This window comes from Lithobates pipiens, unplaced genomic scaffold (genome assembly GCF_037356315.1).
Source record: "Lithobates pipiens isolate NorthernLeopardFrog02 unplaced genomic scaffold, aLitPip1_a1.2 Scaffold_30, whole genome shotgun sequence".
Lineage (NCBI taxonomy): Eukaryota > Metazoa > Chordata > Amphibia > Anura > Ranidae > Lithobates > Lithobates pipiens.
Genome location: NW_027507791.1, coordinates 88647488 through 88670090, shown reverse-complemented (window position 1 = coordinate 88670090; position 22603 = coordinate 88647488). Strand labels below are relative to the sequence as shown.

General features: G+C 45.9%; 1 protein-coding gene across 2 annotated transcripts in view; it reads left to right on the top strand.

The window, feature by feature from the left end:
* The window catches only part of PSEN1 (presenilin 1), a 141957-nt gene that overhangs the window by 60423 nt on the left and 58931 nt on the right, over positions 1 to 22603 (top strand). For both annotated transcript variants that reach the window (XM_077464580.1, XM_077464581.1), the window contains one exon: positions 8386 to 8527. In XM_077464580.1, coding sequence (XP_077320706.1) covers positions 8386 to 8527 — 142 coding nt within the window. The remainder of the gene's footprint in view (positions 1 to 8385; positions 8528 to 22603) is intronic.

The window sequence follows — 22603 nt, the reverse complement described above, 5'->3', positions numbered from 1 at the left end:
TGTCTAGGGACACAGAGTAATCCCCAGCAACCTTGTCCACTTAGAAGTAATGAAACACTTGGGGGTAAAACACACGGGCCAACTATCATGCAGTGTCAGTCCACATGTGTACGGCAGCCGGTCCGACAGAAGCTGGCCAAAAAAGGTCTGCTGATTGGCATCTGACCAGTGTGTTCTGGCAGGGGGCCGTCCCACTATCAAAGCAAAATGGCTCAGCTGGTAAGATCCGCTGTACTAGTAGGTTAGTAAAGGACAACCCCTCCCACTCCTATCAAGCTCTAGTTGTATGCTAGTGTCTTAGGTAAGCCTTTTTCAACCAGGGTGCCTTCAGGTTTCTTCAGGGGTGCCTTGGCAAAATGCCTAAAAATTGTCCAAAAATTATATACACCCCAGCAGTTGGATCAGCCTGTCTTTTAGTTACACAAAGCCACATATTTTCATTGTGTACCATTACCTGCAGATTGCTTCCACTACGGTAACTCACAGTGCCTTGCCACTGGTTACTTTTTTTGGCTGCACCTCCACAAGGGTTTATGCTGAAGCTCCAGCCACAACACTATGTGCAGGGCCTGAAATGTTGGCTAGTGTTGTTCCACTTCTGAATTGCTGTCTTGCCTCTGCCATAGTGAGCCTGCATGGTTCCCTCGTTTAGCTGCTTTTACTGCACCTGTGCCATACCTCCTCCTATGTTATGTGCACTTTTACAGTCTTCCTCCCATCTGAAGCATGCATCCCCTCCTATGCAAGCCTCAGGCTCCTTACAAACAGAGCTAAATCCAGGGATCTTCTTGCCATAGCAATTGATGCCCTGGTGACCCTATGGCTATAACCACTTGCTCACAGGATGTTTTTATACGTGCGGTGGTCAACAAGTGTTTTAGGACCCAACCAATAAACATTGGAAACCCTCTACTTGTCCTTCTCTGCGTCTATCCTTAGCCATGCCCTTGCTGACTGATCATATACCATTTAAAAGGTATCTTGCCACTGTTGCAGTTGATCCCTTGTTCCTACAATATTTGGCGCAAATAGTTGTTACTTTACAATATTGTGATGACTGGTGGAGGATTTCCATCTTGGCTTTCCTTTTAGTCCACTTTTTGTACACATGCAGAGGACACATTGGTTAGAGTCTTGAGCTAAGGAAACCGCATCTGAACTGTGTGGCCTCTAAAAAGCAGCGTCTCTGCAGATCTACTCTGGATACCGTTATCAGGGATGCTATGGCTGGCAAGATCACCCATCTTCCTTTGTGGAAGAAGTTTAAGGTGTCGATCAAGAAGGCTCTTCCCTTGCTGATGGTTGAAGATCTCTCTTCATTTCACCAGTCCTGAAACATCCCCATGCAGCCCTCCAAGCTGGGTTCCCAGTCAACGCGCAAAGTCTGAGATTCATTCTGCCAAATAGGGATGAGCCGAACACCCCCCGGTTCGGTTCGCACCAGAACTTTCGAACGGACCCCAAATTCGAACGAACTTTAGAACCCCATTGACGTCTATGGGACTCGAACGTTCGAAATTAAAAGTGCTAATTTTAACGGCTAATATGCAAGATACTGTCCTAAAAAGGGTTTGGGGACATGGGTCAATGCCTAAAATGTTTTTAAAAATGGCCGTTTTGGCGGGAGCACTGATTTTTAATGATGATTAAAGTGAAAAAAAAGGGGAAATATTCCTTTAAATATGGTGCCTGGGGGGTGTCTGTAGTATGGCTGTGAAGTGCCACGTGTTTCCTGTGTTTAGAACCGTCCCTGCACAAAATTACATTAAACAGAAATAACATCATTGAAAACTGCTTGCGGTTTTAATGTTATATCTGGTTCCTGCAATATGGTTGAAAACCATTGAGAAAAATGGCATGGGTAGCCCTCCCTGCCCATTACTAGCCCCTTTGGGTCTTGTACGCATATCAAGGGGAACCCTGCACCCATATTAAAAAAAGGAAATGCGTGTGGCCCCCAGGCCCTATATAATCAGAACAGCAGTATACAGGCGGTGAAAACAAAACAGGGACTGTGTAGGTTTGTTGTGTTAAGTTGAATCTGTTTGTAATTTTCAACTGGTACATTTTTAAAGTGTAGCTCCAGTCAAAAAAACTATTTTTAAACTTTTTGGGAAACATAGGGAAGGGTTATCACCCCTGTATAATTTGTTTTGTCGTCCATCTTTTTTCATCTCACTTGCTGTTGTCTCCTTCCGTTTGCAAGTAGGAGATGTTTGTAAGTTGGATGTTTGAAAGTAGGGGCCTGCCCTATATGCTCTGCAGAAATGGCGGAACAAGGTGTTTGTTTTGCCACAACATTGTAAGCCCTCAAAGTGACTCTTGCTGGACGCTGAAGCGCCCTGCTGTGAACGATTATATCAAGAATTGTAATTACATGCCATTGTTGAACAGTGGTAGAAAAATTGACCTTTGGTGGTTGTGGTGCTGGTGCCACAACACTATAAGTCCTCACAGTTACTCTGGGTGGGCACAGGAGCGGGCCCTCCTGTGAAATATTATATCAAGAATTGTAATTACATGTCCCTGTTAAACAGGGGCAGAAAAATTGGGCCTTAGGCACTGGTGCTGGTGCCACGACACTGCAACCTCTCCCATATACTCTAGTTTTATTGCAGGAATTAGCCCTGCTGCAAAGCATTGCATCAAAAATTGTACTTAAACGCCCCTGTTAAACGGGCAGAAAAATTGGGCTAATGGCATCACCCAGAACCAGAAATGTTCTTCCAACATATCAGCGGAGGAGGAAGAGGATAGACAATCAACATAACAGGACAGTCACTCAGCATAGGCAGTCTTGAAGGGATGTGATATTTCAAAAAAAATTATTCGGTTACATCAGCTTCAGGTGCTTGGTAGCTGTGGGTGATCCAAGACTGATTCATCTTGATGGTCAGTCGATCAACTGATTCGGTGGACAGGCGCACCCTGTGATCGGTAACAAAGCCACCAGCAGCACTGAAGGTGCGTTCCGAAAGAACGCTGGATGTAGGACAGGCCAGTAGCTCAATTGCATACTGTGCAAGCTCTGGCCAGTGATCCATCCTCAAGACCCAGTAAGCCAGAGGATTTTCGGTGGGAAAGGTGTCCAAGTCTGACCTTGCCCCTAGGTATTCCTGCACCATGTAAATCAGACGCTGGCGATGGTTGCTGGAAGCGATCATACTTTGGGGCTGCGGACTAAAAAATTGTCTGAAAGCATCAGTCAGGCGGCCACCTTCTCCACCGCTCCTTCTGACCGATGCCTCAGCAACACTTTGTCCAGGAGTTTGTAACCTCCCAGTCTCTGGGAACGCGTTGCACAGACCTTTCTGCAAGGCCTCCCGGAGATGTCTCATCCTCTGCGATGGCAAGATAAGGTCGGCAACCTTACCCTTGTACCGTGGATCAAGGAGAGTGGCCAGCCAGTAATGGTCCCTCTCCTTGATCCGAAGAATACAAGGATCCTTCCGCAGGCTTTGCAGGATCAGGGAGGCCATGCAGCGTAGGTTAGCTGAGGCATTCGGTCCGGAGACCTCTGGGTCACTAAGGACAACGTGATCCGCAGCTACCTCCTCCCAGCCACGTACAAGTCCACGTGTTTCTTGGGACTGTAAATCATCCCTACAAGGCTGCTGATGCTGAGTGCCAGCCTCCACCTCCATGCTGACACAATCCTCCTCCTCCTCCTCCTCTTCTTCCTCCTCCTCTTCCTCCTCCTCTTCCTCCTCCTCTTCCTCCTCCTCTTCCTCCTCCTCTTCCTCCTCCTCTTCCTCCTCCTCTTCCTCCTCCTCTTCCTCCTCTTCCTCCTCCTCCTCCTCCTCCTCCTCCTCCTCTTCCTCCTCCTCCTCCTCCTCCTCCTCCTCCTCCTCCTCCTCCTCTTCTCTTCTTCCTCCTCCTCATCCTCTTCCTGTGTGATGGGTGGCACAGCAGGAATACTGTCTGGATAAAGGGGGCCTTGAGAGGCAAGGAAGTCCTCCTCTTCCTGCCTCTGTTCTGCCTCAAGTGCCCTGTCCATTATTCCACGCAGCGTATGCTCCAAGAGGTGGACAAGAGGTACAGTGTCACTGATGCATGCACTGTCACTGCTCACCATCCTTGTGGCCTCCTCAAACGGTGACAGGACAGTGCATGCATCCCTGATCATGCCCCACTGGCGTGGTGAGAAAAAACCGAGCTCCCCTGACCCTGTCCTGGTGCCGTAGTCGCACAGGTACTCATTGATGGCCCTCTGCTGCGTGTGCAGCCGCTGCAGCATGGCCAACGTTGAGTTCCACCTGGTGGGCATGTCACATATAAGGCGGTTCTTGGGCAGGTTCAACTCCTTTTGGAGCTCAGCCAGCCGAGCACAGGCATTAAATGATCGGTGGAAATTCACACAGACTTTCCTGGCCTGCTTCAGGACATCCTGTAAGCCCGGGTACCTGCCCAAGAACCGCTGCACCACCAGGTTAAGGACGTGAGCTACACAGGGCACATGGGTCAGTTGTCCCTGTCGGAGGGCGGAGAGGAGGTTGGTGCCATTGTCGCAAACCACCATTCCTGGCTTAAGCTGGCGTGGCGTCAACCACCTCTCGGCCTGCCCCTGCAGAGCTGACAAAACATCTGCCCCAGTGTGGCTCCTGTCCCCCAAACAAACCAGCGCAAGCACGGCATGGCATCGTTTTGCCTGCGTACTTGCGTAGCCCCTGGAACGCCTACGGAGCACCGCTGGTTCTGAGGACAGAGCACTGGAAGAGGCCATGGAGGAAGAAGAAGAGGAGGGGGTGGAGGAGAGAGGTGTCACAACCAATAGTAGCATTTTGAGGCGTGGTGGAACAACCTCCAACACTACTGCACCTTGTCCTGCATCCTTCCCAGCTGCCAGAAGAGTGACCCAATGGGCCGTGAAAGACCGGTAACGTCCCTATCCATGCCTGCTGGACCATGAGTCAGCGGTAATATGCACCTTACCGCCCTGTCCAGCGAGGCAAGGACATTGCCTTCCACATGCCGGTAGAGAGCCGGAATCGCCTTCCGTGAGAAAAAGTGGCGTTTGGGGACCTGCCACTGAGGAACCGCACATTGTACAAACTCACGGAAGGGGGCCGAGTCTACCAACTGAAAAGGCAGCAGTTGAAGTGCTAGCAATTTAGCCAAGCTAGCATTCAACCACTGGGCATGTGGATGGCTGGGAGTGAACTTCTTTCGCCGGTCCAGCAGCTGGGGCAGGGACATTTGCCTGCTATAATCGGACGTGGGTGTACCGCTAGAAGAGTTCCCGCAAGCACTTGGCTGTGACACACCTAATTCTACACCTTCATTCCTCTCAGAGCAGGTTTCAGAGAGGACTGAAGGTCTAGTGGGGTTGGAGATGCCAGCTGATGAGGAGCAAGGAGAGGTCCGCTTTGTTCTTTGGTGTGGGTCTTTGAGGTACGCGTGCCAACGAGCTGCATGGCAGGTCAACATATGTCTGGTCAAGCATGGGGTGCCCAAGCGGCTGATGTTTTGGCCACGCGAGATACGCTTGAGACATATGTTGCAAAAAGCAGCGGTGCGATCTGATGCACTTGTCTCAAAGGCCCACACCAAAGAACTTTTAGAATAACGCGCAGAGGCAGCGCCCTGCACAGGCGGAGCTCTGCGGTGTGATTCAGTCGGTGTGCTGCCCCTAAGCTGGCCCCCGGAGGGCATCCTGCCTCGTTGGACATGTGCCTCCTCCTCCCTCCTCCCTCCCTCCTACCTCCTACCAGGCACCCACGTGGAGTCAGTGTCCTCATCATCCCCTCCCTCTTCATCGCTGTAGCAAACCTGGCAGTATGCTGCAGCTTGTGGAACATGACTGCCAGATTGCTGTCCTTCTTGAGCATCCCCTCTCTCTGCGCTCACGCTACTGCCTTCCTCTAGCTGAGTGTCATCATCAGAGCCCACAAAACACTGGGCATCCTCCTGGAGCATGTACCCAACACTGTGCTCAAAGAGTTCAGGAGACTCCTCAGGAGGACGTGGTGGGTCTAGGGAAGGAGTCACTGATGATGACATTGAGAGGAGGGAAGACGATGCGTTGGCAGCTGCTTTGCTAGTACCCTGAGAATGGGTGAGAGAGGATGAGGAGGATGAAGAGGGCTTGGTCATCCACTCTGCCAAGTCGTTGGCATGTTGCGGTTCAACATGTCCAGCTGCCGAAAAGCAGGACAAGCGTGTCCTATGGCCACGTGCTGATGACAATGCACCGCTTGCACGACCAGCACTGTTGTCTCTAGACACAGAGCCTGCTTGCCCTCTTTTATCGGCTCGCGCCTGTCTGCCTCTCCTTGCTGGCCTTCCAGACATGGTAATGGCCTGAAGGGAGTTAGGTAAAACAGCAGTGTAATGGAGTCACACAACACCCACTAACTCCTGCAGATGCCTTTTATTATAGAACACCAGAGATAAAGGGGTATACTGTAATGGAGTCACACAACACCCACTAAGCCCTGCAGATGGCTCTATTAGAGAACAGCAATAAAGGGTAGATACAGGTGTATATTGTGCTGGAGGCACAAAAAACCCACTAACTCCTGCAGATGCCTTTTTTATAGAACACCAGAGATAAAGGAGTATATACAGATGTATACTGTGCTGGAGGCACACACAACTTCCAATAACTCCTGCAGATGGCAAGTGGGCTCAAATAGAGAAGAGCTATGTAGGTGGATATAGCGGTGTGTACTGGGTACAGAGCACGCAGACAGCACGCACAAGCTCCTAACACTACTGACTGCAAGCTCTATTATAAAAGATATATCACTAGCTATATAGGTGAGGTGAATATAGCGGTGTATACTGCGGTCAGGGCACACAGACAACAACCACTACACAACAGCAAGATCGAAAATCGGCCGAAAACGATCGGTGTGTACTGTGTTGAAGGTACACAGAACACCCACTAATGGCTTCAGACGCCAACACACTACACTAGGCCGCCGCGCTGGCGGCCTTATATAGTGTGGGGCGTGTACTACACAGCCTGAGCTATGATTGGCCACAGGCATCCTGCCTGTGGCCAATCATGGCTCTCCTCGCTGCTGGCGCTGTGATTGGCCAAGCATGTGGGGTCACAGTGCATGCTTGGCCAATCATGAGCCAGCAATGCACTGCGATGACGCAGTGCATTGTGGGCCGTGAGCGCCACACTAATTTGGCGCGAACGGCCCATAACGTTCGGAATTCGCCGAACGGGCGAACAGCCGATGTTCGAGTCGAATGTATGTTCAACTCGAATACGAAGCTTATCCCTACTGCCAAACCCTATACAAACCTTCATATTCATGAAGATGTGTCTTCACTTTCCAGAGTGGGGGAGGACATCCGTTTAACCTTTTTTTTTTTTTTCCTTCACACTTGGATAATTGCATCTTGGGTACCTGGGTGCAGGAGTTGATTTCTAAGGGTTATAAGCTGGAGTTTTGCTCCCTCCCTCTGCTCAGTTTATCACCTCCAACCTTCCTGTGTCACCCCACAGATGAAAAAATGCCCATCAAGCCCTCTTGGATCTTCTAGACCAAGATGTAATCACCCCAGGTCCTGTGTTAGAATGTTTGTTTTGGCTTCAGGGTTTAATCCAGTCTATTTACATTTCCGAACACAAAGGGGGCTGCCACCCGAAAATGGATCTCAAAGCACTGAATGTCTTTGTTTGAGCAGCCCGCATTGTGGGATACTTAGATAACCTACTCTTAAGAGAATTGGTGCAAGCTTTGTTGAATAACCTGGCCTTAACTGTTCAGGCATTACAATGGTTTGGCTGTATCCTGGACTTCCATAAATCCATTGCTTGAACAGACTCATTGTTTGTTATATCTGGGTCTAGTTCTGAACCTGACACGGGCCTTCTCCCTTAAATTCTCTAGTTTGAGCTTTCCATTGTCTGGATGCAGTTCCGACCTTTACCTGCCTGTGCTACATTTACCATCTATCTGCTGAGTGGTGGAGAGGAGCAGCATTAACATTACACAGTTGTACTTGGTTGTGTTTAGCAAAGCAGGCATAATCATAATGCTTTTTTTTTTCTGGCAACTATTTCAGTTACCTAATGCAAATCACAAAAGTATATTTATTCTTATTCAAGACACATTCCTAAAGAATTGTAAACTATTCAGTATTTAACTGATAATGTAAAATGTGTGGTGTTTGCAAACTAAAACTGTCTTTATAATTGTGAAGCTCAGGCCACATTTTAGGAGCAGTTTGTGCAGAAACATTAGTAATTCCAAAGGGATCACCATTTTTGCTACTATATTTGCTGTGATTGCAAATATCAAAAGCTGATTTGAAACCTGGAAATATCTGAATGTAGGATTGTATGCAAAGAGCAGGTATATTCCTGTGGCATTCTCATAATGTGTGTTTTTTTTTTTTTTTTGTTTTGTTTTTTCCCTCTCCTAGTATTTACACTCCATTCACAGAAGATACAGAAACCGTGGGACAGAGGGCTCTGAACTCCATTCTTAACGCTGCAATCATGATCAGCGTAATCATTGTCATGACTATTCTCCTAGTGGTACTCTACAAGTATAGGTGTTATAAGGTAATGTCTAACCTATTCTTATATTGCAATATGCATCTAAAAAGAGGGCTGTTGGAAATAAAGTGTTCTGTTTATTGTACTCTCCATCTAGTCCAGCTTTTTGTTTGAGATATTCCGCTTGTCTTTTGCAAAACAGATTTGTCAAACTTGAAACTGTGTAACAGAATCAATCTAGTACCACAGTATACTGCCCCTTTAAATTCTCAGACTAAGCATCATTGTCAGTGGGGAACACATGCCATAGCATGTTTTTAAATAGATTCTTAAAATTCACAACTGCTTGTTTTGCCCCTAGCAGTTTGTAAAAGTCTTATGTTGGAGTTTCCCTAGCCATAGTATTAGGGCATCACTTGATTTTGCAGGTCATTGTAGGAGTCCTATACACTGTTGAACTTTAGACCTATGTAATCATCCTATGTTCAAAGAATACTAGAAAAATGGCCTAGTGCAAAAAAGCACAGCCGGTACCCCTAGGGATGTTTGAATGAGATAGACCAGTTCGTAAATAAAGTATAACACAGTAATTTATTAATAGTACATCTTGGATACATATGTTAAACGTTTTTGTAAACGTGAATAAAGGGTTACTTGACAAGACTTTGGTTAACAATTGACTTGCGACATATGTAAACCTGAGAAAAATGCCGACATGTTTCGGACCATCCGTCCTTTTTCCTAGGCATATAATATGTCTCGTATGTACATCATCTAGGATATAAGTATAGTCCTATTAGTACAAATATAACTAGAACAATACGTGCATATCTTTATAATCATGAACAATATTAGAACATGTCTGAAAAATAATACATACCAGCCAAGACCTATTGCCAGTGGTAACCAGTGGGGGGCGACAAAGAATTATTTGGTCCTAAAAAAAAATACTGTCCTAATCCATTTGATGCAAGGTATTAGTTTTTATGTAGAATTTTTTATTTTTTTTGTGTCCATTTTGAGGACATAATTCTTACATAATTGTGTTAACTCGGCCACCTTTTTTATGATATATTTTTTTTTTTTCTCCAGCAAAGTCCCTTTCTCTAACTCTTATCATGCTGTGTCACAGACCTGAAGTGGACTTGTAACTGGCCACATGGTTTCCTCAGGCCATTGACCCCTGAATTTGTTCAGTCATGGGAACCAACATGTTTGGCTTATAACCAGTTTCATTTAGTATTTTGTAGTAGGAATATGGAACATTGGAAAAAGTCAGATGTGATGCAGGAAAAAAAATGTCTGTAGATTTCACAGATCTGTTAAATAATGGCATATAATTGTTTCAGCGGAAAGAAGATCTAAAAATGATATTTTGGTAAAATGTAATATGTTCTTGTTTTCAGCAGTGTTTGAAAAACAGGCTATATGATGTAGCTCATTGGTCATTTTGGAGATTAAAATTTAGATACAGAAATGTATTTCCAAAATTCATAGGATAGGGTTCAGAAAATTGTACAAGTAAAAGGATGTCTGCGAGGCTGTTTAAGTGTTTAACCACTTCCCACCCGGCCAATGCATATATACGGCCGGGTGGGAGCAGTCTACTCCTGATAGGCCGTTCAGGAACGTCCTTCAGGAGTAGCGGGATCGCGCGTGCGCGCTCTCGCGCAGCGGCGCGATCCCGATGTGCTCGTGTCACCCGGACACGGCACATCTCAGATCGGCAGGAGGGCTCTGTGATTGGCCCTCCTGATCACATGACGGCCGTGTCCAATCACGGCCGTCATGTGATGTAAACAAACAGCCGCTTGCTAGGCAATCGGCTCTCCTCTCCTCACACGGAAGTCACCGCTGAGGAGAGCAGAACGCTGCAGCCGGCTGATGATCAGTGAGTATGGGCTGCTTTTTACAGCTTTTTACTCACTGATCATCAGTGTAGTGTAAACACACAACACACCACACAGTACAAACACAGTCCCCACATATGTCCCCAAAACACACATGTCCCCAAATAATAAAAACACATGTCCCTAATAATAAAAACATGCCCCCCACATATGTCCCACTAAAATTACATGTCCCAATGATTATCTGCACATATGTACGTGATCACCTGCACACATATGTACATGATCATTTGCGTACATATGTCCGTGATCACACAAACCAATTATTATACACTTAACGGAATTTTTTTTACCAAAAACATGTAGCAGAATATATTTTGGCTTAAATTTATGACAAAATTTGATTTTATTGGATTTCTTTTCAAATAGAAAAAAGAAAATATTGTTTTTTTTCCAAATTTCCGCTATTTTTGCGCTTATATCACAAAAAAAAAAAAACGGAGTCGTGAATAAATAACACCAAAATAAAGCGCTATTTGTGCGAACAAAATGATAATTTCATTTGGGTACAGTGTAGCATGACCGCGCAATTGTCACTGAAAGCGCTAGAGCGCTGAAAGCTGAAAATTGGGCTGGGAAGGAAGGGGGTGAAAGTGCCCGGTATTGTAGTGGTTAAGGAGAACAAAAACCTACTTTGCCTCCAAAAAGGCTTTAAATATAGAGGTGCCTAGGACAGGAAGTGAACTGCTTTGTGTAAAATGAATTGTAACTTTTTCAGAGCACAGTAAACCTTTCTGGATGTTCCCTGTAAATATCAAATTTTCTTCCTCCTGTTTTTTTTTGTTTTAGGTTTTATGTTCATTTTGATTTGGGGGGTGATTTACTAAAGGCAAATATACTGCGCACTGCAAGTGCTGTTGCTTCCGAGCTTGGTGAATGAGGTAAAGCTTTGCTTTCCAAAGAAAACTCAATCACATGCAAGGAAAAAAAATAAAAAAAATGTTTTGCTTGGATGATGGAAATCTAGAGCTTTCACTAAGATCTAGAACAGGGATCCTCAAACTTTTTAAACGGGGGGGGGCAGGCCGTTCCTGGTCCCTCAGACTGTGTGTGTGTGTGTGTGTGTGTGGGGGGGGGGGGTCGGCGGACTATAGTTTTAAAAAAAATATGAAAGAATGCCTATGCACATCTCATTTGTAGTGCAAAGAAGCAAGAAATAAAAAATACAATATTTAAAATACAGAACAATTTTAATCAACATAAACTTATTAGCATTTCACATAAAACCCTCATCATAGACTCCTCTGCATCACAGAGCGCCGCCCCCAACCCCCCCCCCCCCCCATCACCAATCAGACTCAAATGAATACCTAAGTTCTGCCCACATATGAAAACTGTTCAAGTTCAAACCACACATGTGAGGTATTGCTGTGAACATTAGAGCAAGAGCAATAATCCTAGCCCTGGACCTCCTCTGTAATGCAAAACATGTAACCAGTAAAAAAAAAATTAAAGCGTTGTGCATGGGGAATTTTAAGAACCGACGTTTGGCACCATTCCACAAGCATGTGCAGTTTTGAAGCATGATATGGGTATCTTTACTCGGGGTAACTTCATCTTTCACATTATGCAAAAAAAATTGGGCTAACTTTTTAGCACTTTTTCCACTTTTTCCAAAAAAAAAAAAAAAACCCTTTTTTTAAAAAGTTGCAATGACCGCCATTGTAATCTCTAGGGTCTTTGCTAAAAAAAAAAAAAAAAAAGTTTGGGGGTTCTACGTAATTTTCTAGCCAACAAAAAATTTGGATTTTTACATGTAGGAGTGAAATGTCAGAATTGGTCTGGGTGGCAAGTGGTTGAAAAATTCTTTGACGTATAGGAGATTAGACCATAATCCTATCCCTGAAAATGTTTGGTATCATTTAATTTCTGATTTAGTTGTCAAAGTAGTAGGCCTCCTAAGCAAATGAGAATATGATCATCTTCAAGTGAGGGAATTCAATGTACCCATCTTTTTATATTATACCCAAGGTGCACAAAAATCTGCAGAATCCACCTGGTAGGCCGATTGTTTTGACCTGCCAGGGCCCCCTTGTGAGGGTTGGTGGCTACTTGGATTCCCTCCTTGAGGATATGGTAAAAAACTTAAAATCATTTTGTTCAGGATACACATCATGTGTTAGCCAAAATCTCTGATCTACAGGTGGGTGACGAGGTGTGGCTGATGGGCATTGATGTGGAATCGCTCTACACCTTGATGTCACACACTTGTGGAATACAGGTAGTTGAAACTTTTCTAGACTTTCACCGCCCACAGCTTGGGCCACAAAATGAGTCTTTGAACTGCTGGAATTTGCTTTATTCAGCAACTTCTTCCAGTTCTCCACACAAAACTAGCAACAGATTGGAAAGTACCTTGATGGGGGCACCATGGGCACCTGCCTATGCTTGTCTCCACTTGGGACTTGGGACTGGGTGTTTAACTCGTCAATATACCAGGATCATGTATATACATGGCTAAGGTACATCAACGATGTACTGGTGGTTTGGAAAGGCAGCATGGAAGATCTGCATGTGTTCCTTGGGCAACTTAATCTAAATGAAAGTAACATAAACTTGACCTATGCATATGATCAGATACAGATTTCTTAAGACTTATGGATAACATTTGAACAGGGACAGCTTTGTACCCACGCGTTCTGCAAGAAGACTGTGGCTAACACTCTTTTACGTGCTGATAGCCACCATCCACACTGGCTTAAAAATGGAATTCAAGTAGGCCAATTTCTAAGGATAAAAAGAAACTACACAAATGATTTATAGAAAAGAGGATGTTGCGATGTACAAAAGATTCCGTGAGCATGGCTACTCCCACGGACAAATTAGGAAAGTCAAAAAAAGGTAGAAGTAGGGAAAGTCTACTGCAAATGGGTACCAATGGGGGTACAGGACCCCCAAAAAATTACCCCATTTTAGAATAACTGCCCTTTGGAGCCCAATGGAATCTGGTACTGCATCTTGGAAAGACATTGGGTCATACTGGCAAACAGTCCTGGCCTAACGGAAATAGTGGGCCCAGCACCTAGATGGTGGCCTGACATGCTGATATATAATCTGAGTTCACTAAGGAACCTGATTCTAATAGGTCAACAGCCAATCTTAAGACAAAGGGAATACGGGAATGTTTCCTTGTAATAAGTGTCAGATTTGCCCCTTCGTGGACAGAACTTAGACTTTTAGGGATGCTTTAAAACAAGGTAGCTGTAAGGTTAGGGATCCAATCAATTGCTCCACAGTGAGAGTGATCTATATGCTATCCCTGTCCAAAAATCTACATAGGGAAAAGAGGCCATTAAACGTGCGGATAGAAGAGCATCTGAGAGACGTTAATAAAAAGGAAAAATATCCCGAAAAACAAAACATTTTGCCTTATGCCATGAAGGCAGTTCCGTGGGCATAAAGATATATAAAAGGGATCAATGTTCCAAAATTATCTACCAGAAGAGTTGACTTTGACCGTGGTGGATATATAGGTTAAGGTCCCTCGCACCGATGGGCGTCAACACAGAATTGAATCTCCAGGTTTTCTGGGAGAGTTAATAATATCATGTTTAAATAAACAAAATCCTCTTAAACAATTGGGCCACGGTGTGACTTCATAGACCGGTAGTTGTCTCTAACCCCTTAATTTGGATGGGATGACTCCCGGATTGGATGTGATCAGTAGTAGGGCTAGTTCCCATACCTAAAGCAACAAAGTCTCTACTCGTTTAAATGTTTTAATTTTGCTTATTCATGTTTCCCTACATGTATTTATATCCCTTCCCCTATCTGCTTTTTTTTTTTTCTTTTCTTTTTCTTCCCTTTCCGTGCTTCGCGTGTGTGTTTTTCTTTTTCTTCTATTTTCTTTCCGTTTCTTCACCTTTTTAAAGTGAACATTGGAGCAGCTAATTAAATCATGATTATAGCTGACCTTGGCTAAGATATTTCCCTTTTTTAATTCATGGAATGGGTGGCGTTCCCACGAAAAAAAATGATAGAGTGTGGTATGCCATTCAGATGAAGCTACACTATCCTTCCTAGTGAAACATGTTGACGTCACAACCGTCACATGCCGCTGTCTTTGCAAGGCTTCCTGAGTTGAGGTTGCTAGTAGAGTGAAGGCGACACATGATTGCACACAGCATACAGCTGAACACGCTGGGAAATGGGCACTTTTGAAGTGGTCCAGCCTTACATTACCTATGGATGGGATTGAACGAAGGATGGAAACTACACGCACATCTGTCGCACAGGACGATAAAGTACCTCCACCACAGAGCGATTTAATTTAAGCCCACGACTGGATGTTTTATGCTACAGTATACGCATAAATTACGTTTCCCATTCCCACCTTGAAAGGGGTTGCCGACACAACTTATATTGCATCAGGCTGCCGGGGCTAAAATCAATGCAGACCAGGGCTTGTATAGTGCTATGAATGTACGTCAACTAGCATTGAATTTTCTATTCCTCTTTCCCTATTCTTTCTTCCCTTGGAGCCACACACATTCAGATTGCCACTAATTGATATAGCTACTGTTATTTAACCTTTCTATGATGAGTTTTTCACCTGACAACTTGTCTGTGTGTCGTATGGCATCTGGACATTTTTCTTTTAATTGTTACATGTAGCGTCGTGTGTGTGTGTTGTGAAGTAAATCAACACAGAGACTTGTTAGCTGTGAAGCTTTTTTTTCTTTTCTTGCATCAGGGGACACAGAGCCGTAGTACTTACTATGTGGGTTATATCGGCTTATCAGGTGCTGGACACTGGCACGCCCCTTAAGGCGTGACCTTCCCCCCATATAACCCCTCCCACTACTGGGAGCCCTCAGTTTTTTTCGCCAGTGTCTAAGGTGTTGGACACGTGTAAGGATGTGTGTACTGAGCTCCACGGGCAGTAATCCTTTGATGCGAGCCAGTCATCCTGACCGGATACGTTCTGATGTCTCCGTAGTGGACTAAATGAACTGTACCCGGGTCTCGTCATCCGAAGACACAAGGTTTTTCTTGCAAATGCTTTTAAGCTGGGCCATGGGATCCAGTAGTTTTTGGTAGTAAGGCCAATAAAAGTTTACTGGCAGGTCTTCTCGCAGGTCCCGGATTACGGGATTACCTGAGTGTACCCCTGTTCCTGAAAGTTTCCTTTCAAGGTCTTGGAGCCTACCATGAAGGGTGAAGATTGTGGTGTGTGTTTTTTTTTTTTTTTTTAATCTCTGATAAAGCCCTGTGGCGAGGAAAGGTAGGGGAGATTTTTTGCAAGGAATCTCTCCTTCCATGTATTATGTTGTCATGTCATATGTGTCACTACTGGAGGCTGTAGTGAGCACTCACCATTCTGACGCTGAAAACAGCAGAAGCTTTCTCTCTCCTCTCCATTCAAGCCAGCTCAGGTATGAAGGGGGGTCTGATCACTTCCTGGGCCCCCAGAGTGGCGTTTTTTGTTCCTTTGTATGCCAGCCCGCTGCCTCCTTTTTCTTAGAAAAAAAAAATGTTTTGGGCCAATAGCAGCCGTTTTAGCCCCCCCCCCTCCGCGCCGCCGACCGCCATGTTGACGGCGCTCATACACTTCCCTAGTTGGAAGGGGGCATGGCTAATCGGCATCAGACGCCAGCCACACGTGGAGGAAGTATTTTAAGCTACACAGGCAGAGCTGCAGTCTGGCAGTGGAGGGACAGAGCAGAGTGGTTGCTGGTCAGGTTTGGTGACACAGGCATCTCCCTTTTGTTACCATTGTACTGTAGAGCTAGGACTAATAGCAGTTATTGTACTGTACTATAGCCTAGCAAGTGTTGCATTCTTTTGCTGGTAGTGCCTCTGCTTTGTACTGTAAGCTATGGGTGACAAGGGGGCCAGGAACTCCTCTAAGGGTTTTAGGGGGTCACAACAAACTAAGACCCTGTCCAAAAGAACGTCTTCCTCTTCTGAGAGTATTGCGGCTGGTCAGATTGAGCCGTCAGGGGAAGCTGTTATTGCAGTCGCTCAAGACGCTTCAGCCCCTGAGTATGTCACATGTGAAGTGTTGTCCTCTACCATTGCTGGCTTAGAGAAAAAGCTTGATGCGATTTTATCCCTTCACAGCGGGGTTAAACGCAGTAGATCCCCTTCAAGTGCTCAAGATCCTCCTCTGGAGGTTCAGGATGCTGGGGATCAGGCAGATCTTCCTAGAGATATGGAAGATGCTGGCTTATCCTTCTGAGGATCCTAACACAGAAGGAGTATCGCCGCAAGAGAGCTTGCTTGTGCACGCTCTCACTGGGTTGGTTCGGTCAACCTTTTTGCTACTTGCAGCGCAGGCTTCTGATGATCCCATCTCTAAGTTGGGATCATTTAAAACCTCCTCTGGCTGGGGATGCCTTTCCTATCCATGTGTGGCTAAGAAAGCTTATGTACGCAGAGTGGGAGCATCCAGATAAGCAGTTTTAACCTCCTAAGAGGTTTGCCAAACTATCCTATGGAAGAGGATTTCTATAAGAAATGGGGGATTCCAGCAGTTGAGGCTGCAATTACCTCAGTAAATAAGTATCTCGCATGTCCGGTTGATAATGCAAGTTGAAGGACTCAGTGGATAAGAAGCTGGAGAACCTTTCTAAGAACCAGATGGTTTTAGCAGGTTCAGCAGTGCAGCTGGTTCTGGTCGCAATGTATCCCAGGCCATTAAGGAGCTATTTGAGGAGATGCTTAAATTGTTACCTTTTTTAACAGGTTCAGCAGTATGTTGATTTAGCAGACGCACTGTTTCACAGTAGATGCTATGAGAGATGCATCCATTCAGATTTCACTTCTGATGTTGGGACTAGTGCATTATCGCAGAGTTCTTTGGCTTAAGAGTTTGTCAGCCGAAGCACCGTGTAAGAAGCTCCTAGCCAGTTTCCCTTTTTCATGGTGAATGGCTATTCGGAGAAGATTTGTATAAATATTTACAAAAGCTTTCCAATGGCAAAAGCTCTGTTGCCAGTAAAGAAGAAATTTAGACATTTCTCATTTAAGCAGGCCTCTTCGCCTGTATCAGGGACATCAACCTCTAGGCAGTCTCGACGGCCTCAGCCGTCAGGTTCAAGGGGGAAACCCCAGGGACAGCACCAGGGTCAGAAAAGTTCTTGGGGAAAGAAGCCCACCAAGCAGAGTACTAAAGCCTCCTTATGAAGGGGCGCCCCCGCTCGCCCGAGTGGGGGGAAGGCTCCTGCAATTTTCAAAGATCTGGCAGGAGCAAGGTCAAGATGAATGGGTGGCTTCTGCAGTGTCTCCAGGTTACAAACTAGAGTTCCGAGTTTTGCCCTCTCCCCAGTTTCTATGGTCAGGGGTTCCCAAGGACCCAGAAAAGAAGGCTCTCCTTCTAGCACTGGACCATCTGCTAGCCAAGGCAGTCATATCATAGGTCCCCTTAAAGGAACAGGGCACAGGTTTTTATTCAAACCTCTTCACTGTCCCGAAACCAAACTGGGAAGTAAGACCTATTTTAGATCTGAGATCTAAATCAGCACTTGTGCATCCGATCCTTCCACATGGAATCAATTCGGTCTGTAGTAGCCATCCTCCAAGGAGGAGAATTTTTGGTTTCAGTTGATATTAAGGATGCCTATCGTGCAAATATTTCCCGCTCACCAGAGGTTTCTACGCTTCGAAGTAGAAAACTGTCACTTTCAGTTTGTGGCCCTGCCATACGGTCTAGCCACAGCTCCTCGAGTATTCTCAAAGATTCTGGCTCCTGCTTTAGCCAGATTAAGGGCTCAGGGCATAATGGTCCTAGCCTGTTTGGACAACCTACTCTTAGTTGAGCATTCGGTTTCTGGGTTAGACCAAAGACTGGTGACAACGGTAAACTACCTGGAATCTCTAGGCTGGAAAAGTCATCCTTGAGGCCATCAAGGAGAGTACAGTACCTGGGACTTGTCATAGATACCAGACAGGCAAAGTTATTTCTACCTCCAAAGAGAATCAGTTCCATTGTAGAACTAATTCATCTCATCAAGGCAAAGAAAAAGCCTTCAATTCGGTTGTGCATGAGATTATTGGGGAAGATTGTGACCTCCTTCAAGGCCGTCCCTTACGCACAGTTTCATTCAAGATTGCTACAAAGCGCAATCCTGTCAGCCTGGAACACAAAGGTTCAGGCCATAGATTTTCCGATTCAGCTTGCTCCCGAAGTACGCCAGAGCCTGAATTGGGGGCTGTGATATCCAGCAACCTTCAAAAGGGAAGAACATTTCTGCCTTCCATCTGGAAGGTAGTAACCACAGATGCCAGTCTTTCAGGCTGGGGAGCGGTCGGAAGAGGATTCTGTCCAGGGAAGGTGGTCCAGGTTGGAAACGACCGTGCCTATCTATTTTGGAAATTCAGGCAATCCATCTGGCTTTAAGAGCCTGGACGGCCAGACTGTCTGTACTGTCAGGATTCAGTCTGAGAATGCCACGGCTGTGGCTTAAATCGATCACCAGGCGGCCACGAGGAATCATGCAGCCCAGAGAGAGGCGAATCGCGCTTTTTTTTATCTTGGGCAGAACACAACGTTCCTTACCTTTCGGCAGTGTTCATTCCCAGGATAGAGAATTGGCAAGCGGACTACTTGAGCCACCAACAACTGTTTCCAGAATAGTGGTCTCTTCACCCCGACATCTTTCTTGCAATATGTCAGAGATGGGGTACTCCAGATGTGGACCTGTTCGTGTCCAGATTCAACAACAAAGTCGACAACTTTTTTTGTTTCAAGGACAAGGGATCCGCTAGCTTGCGGAACAGATGCATTAGTCTTCCCATGGGATCAGTTTTCTCTGATCTATGCGTTTCCTCCAGTTCTGCTACTTCCGCGTCTTCTTCGCAGGAACAAAGGGAGGTGATTCTCGTGGCCCAGAAGGCCTTGGTTCACCGAGATCATAAGGATGGCAGTAGGAGTTCCCTGGACTCTGCCATCATGGCTGGACCTTTTTTTCGCAGGGTTCGGTATTCCATCCTACCTTACAGATGCTAAATTTGACAGTCTGTCTATTGAGACCCACATCTTAAGGGTTCGTGGCTTATCTCCTTCAGTCATATCTACCATGATTAATGCTAGGAAGCCAGCTTCCAGGATCATCTACTATAGAGTCTGGAAGGCATATGTTGCCTGGTGCGGATCCAGGGGTTGGCACCCCAGGAAATATGTTATAGGTAGAATTCTTGAATTCCTACAGATGGGCTTAGAAATGAATCTGGCCTTGAATAACGTCAAGGGCCAGATCTCGGCCTTGTTGGTGTTCTTTCAGCGGCCTTTAGCTTCTCACTCTTTAGTGCGTAGCTTTGTGCAGGGGGTAACACAGATTAGTCCTCTGATCAAGACACCCCTAAATCCTTGGGATTTGAACTTGGGCCTGTCCTGGCTTTACAAAAGCAGCCTTTTGAACCTTTTACGGGAGATTCCCTTGGTTCTGTTGACCAGAAAAATAGCATTTCTGGTTGCCATTTCTTCTGCCAGAAGAATTTCTGAACTAGCGGCTCTCTTGTAAGGAGCCATATCTGATTATACGTAAGGATAAGGTGGTTTTTCGCCCTGATCCTGAATTTCTGCCAAAGGTAGTGACAGGGTTTCACTTAAACCAAGATATTGTTCTTCCTTCATTCTTCCCAGAGCCTCAATCTAGGGAAGAGAGTTTGCTACATTCCCTTGATGTAGTAAGGGCGGTCAGAGTGTAATTAAAGGCGACCGCTCAGGTTCGTAAGACAGATATTTTGTTTATTCTGCCAGATGGTCCAAAGAGGACAGGCAGCATCTGTATCCACTATTGCCAAGTGGATTTGTCAAGTCATTGTGCAGGCTTAAGGTTTATAGAGGAAGATTCCGCCTTTTCATATTAAGGCACACTCTGCCAAGGCGATTAGTACCTACTGGGCGGTGCATCATCAGGCCTCTGCGGCTCAGATCTGTAAAGCCGCGACAGGGTCTTCAGTCCATAAATTTTACCAGATTTTATCAAATCTATGTTAAGGGTCAGGAGAATTCTGCCTTTGGGCGCAGCGTACTGCAGGCTGCAGTATAAGTCCCCTGACTTCCTTTTTTGTTGTCTTCCCCCCCCCCTTCAGTTGCCATTGCTATGGGACATCCCACATAGTAAGTACTACGACTCTGTGTCTCCTGATGTACATCAAAGAAAAGGATTTTACAGGTACCGTATATACTCGAGTATAAGCCGAGATTTTCAGCCTCTTTTTTGAGGCTGAAAGTGCCCCCTCGGCTTATACTCGAGTCACCGCTGTCTGACTGCTCGATCAGCGTATCGAGCAGACAGACGGCGGACATTAAAATTCAAAAGCCGCGCCTCCTTCTCCGCCTCCGCCTGTGATAGGCGGAACACTGAATTTCCCAGCAGTCAGTGTTCCGCCTATCACGGACATCCGTTCATTCTCATACTACGGACGAGTATGAGAGGATGTCCGTGATAGGCGGAACACAGGCTGCTGGGAAATTGAGTGTTCCGCCTATCACAGGCGGAGGACGGAGGCGCAGCTTTTGAATCGTAGAATGGCCGCCGAGAAGAGCGGCGATCCATCGGCACGACACGGGACGGAGGAGGCACGGGACGGAGGAGGCACGGGACGGAGGAGGCACGGGACGGAGGAGGCACGGGACGGAGGAGGCACGGGACGGAGGAGGCACGGGACGGAGGAGGCACGGGACGGAGGAGGCACGGGACGGAGGAGGCACGGGACGACGGCTTGGGACACAGGTAGGCTGGACACACACACACACACACACACACACACACACACACACACACACACACACACACACACACACACACACACACACACACACACACACACACACACACACACACACACACGGATGGATGAATACACACACACACACACACACACAGGGATGGATGGATACACACACACACACACACACACAGGGATGGATGGATACACACACAGGGATGGATGGACGGACACACACACAGGGATGGATGGATGGATGGACACACACACAGGGATGGATGGATGGACACACACACAGGGATGGATGGACGGACACACACACAGGGATGGACGGACACACAGGGATGGACGGACACACAGGGATGGACAGCCATGTCTCACCCTCGGCTTATACACGAGTCAATAAGTTTTCCAGTTTTTTGGGGGTAAATTGGGGGCCTCGGCTTATATTCGGGTCGGCCTATACTCGAGTATATACGGTAAGCTGTTTTAAAAATCTTATTTTTCTAATGCTCACCTTAGACTGTACCAATCTTTGTAATATAATAAATTCTGATTTTAGATTAATCCTATTATGATCTACTTTCTGTTAACATAAGTAACCCTTTCCTGGTGCTCTATATTGGGCTATTGTTTGTGATATGTTTTTGGTTACGATAACCGCACCCAACACGGTGAATGATCTATGAGTGGCCACTTTATTCAAGTGCATAAATGCGTGCAAGTCCTGCCCTTTGTTTCATTTTCTTCCCCAAAAAAAATGATACCTGGTAAACCTAGTTGGGTGCTTCATCTGTCCCCTGCTCCCTCTAAGATTGAGAGCTGTGCGATCAAAGACCTCTGATCGTTTTGGTTCTTGGGTTTTCAATGGACAGAAAGCGATGACTAAGTTACCACCACCTGCTCTGTCCTCCCAGCACTGACTGAGGCACTGGGCTGTGGAGGGGCTGGCTCAGGCTCCCAGTAGCACGCTGAGAGGCTGAGCCAGCTGCTGGTCAGGCACCTGGAAGGATCCCAACATTGTCAGGATTCCTGCAGAGCATGGACTGGGTCTGTTACATCAGCTCACATCAGGCTAAAGCCCGCTGTCAGCTGAATCTGGGTACTGAACTAAGTGACCCACAGGGGAAGTATAGCCAAAATGGCTTTGCCCATACTTTGTTAAAACTGAGAAACCCATATAGTAGGAGCTTTCAATGGGAAAGATGCATTTGCTTTAGCATACTGTGCTATCTAGAACTTAAAACTCATGTGCCAAAAAATAAATAAAAAATTTAATTATGGTAAATGGTATTGCCATAACCAGATGTGTATCATTCAAATATCACAAATGTAATAAATATGTGATAATTCATGACTAAATCCAAATTGGTGTATAATCTTGAATTGTGCATTAAGTCCACTTCTCAGTTGAAATCAGAGGTGCTCTACCAAAAGAAACTCCACTGGCCCCCAACACATTTTGTCATAAATTACCTCATCGGGGGTTAGGATGATGTATCATTCACAATGAAACGCAACGTTGAAGTCTCACAATCCTGGATTGAACACGTGG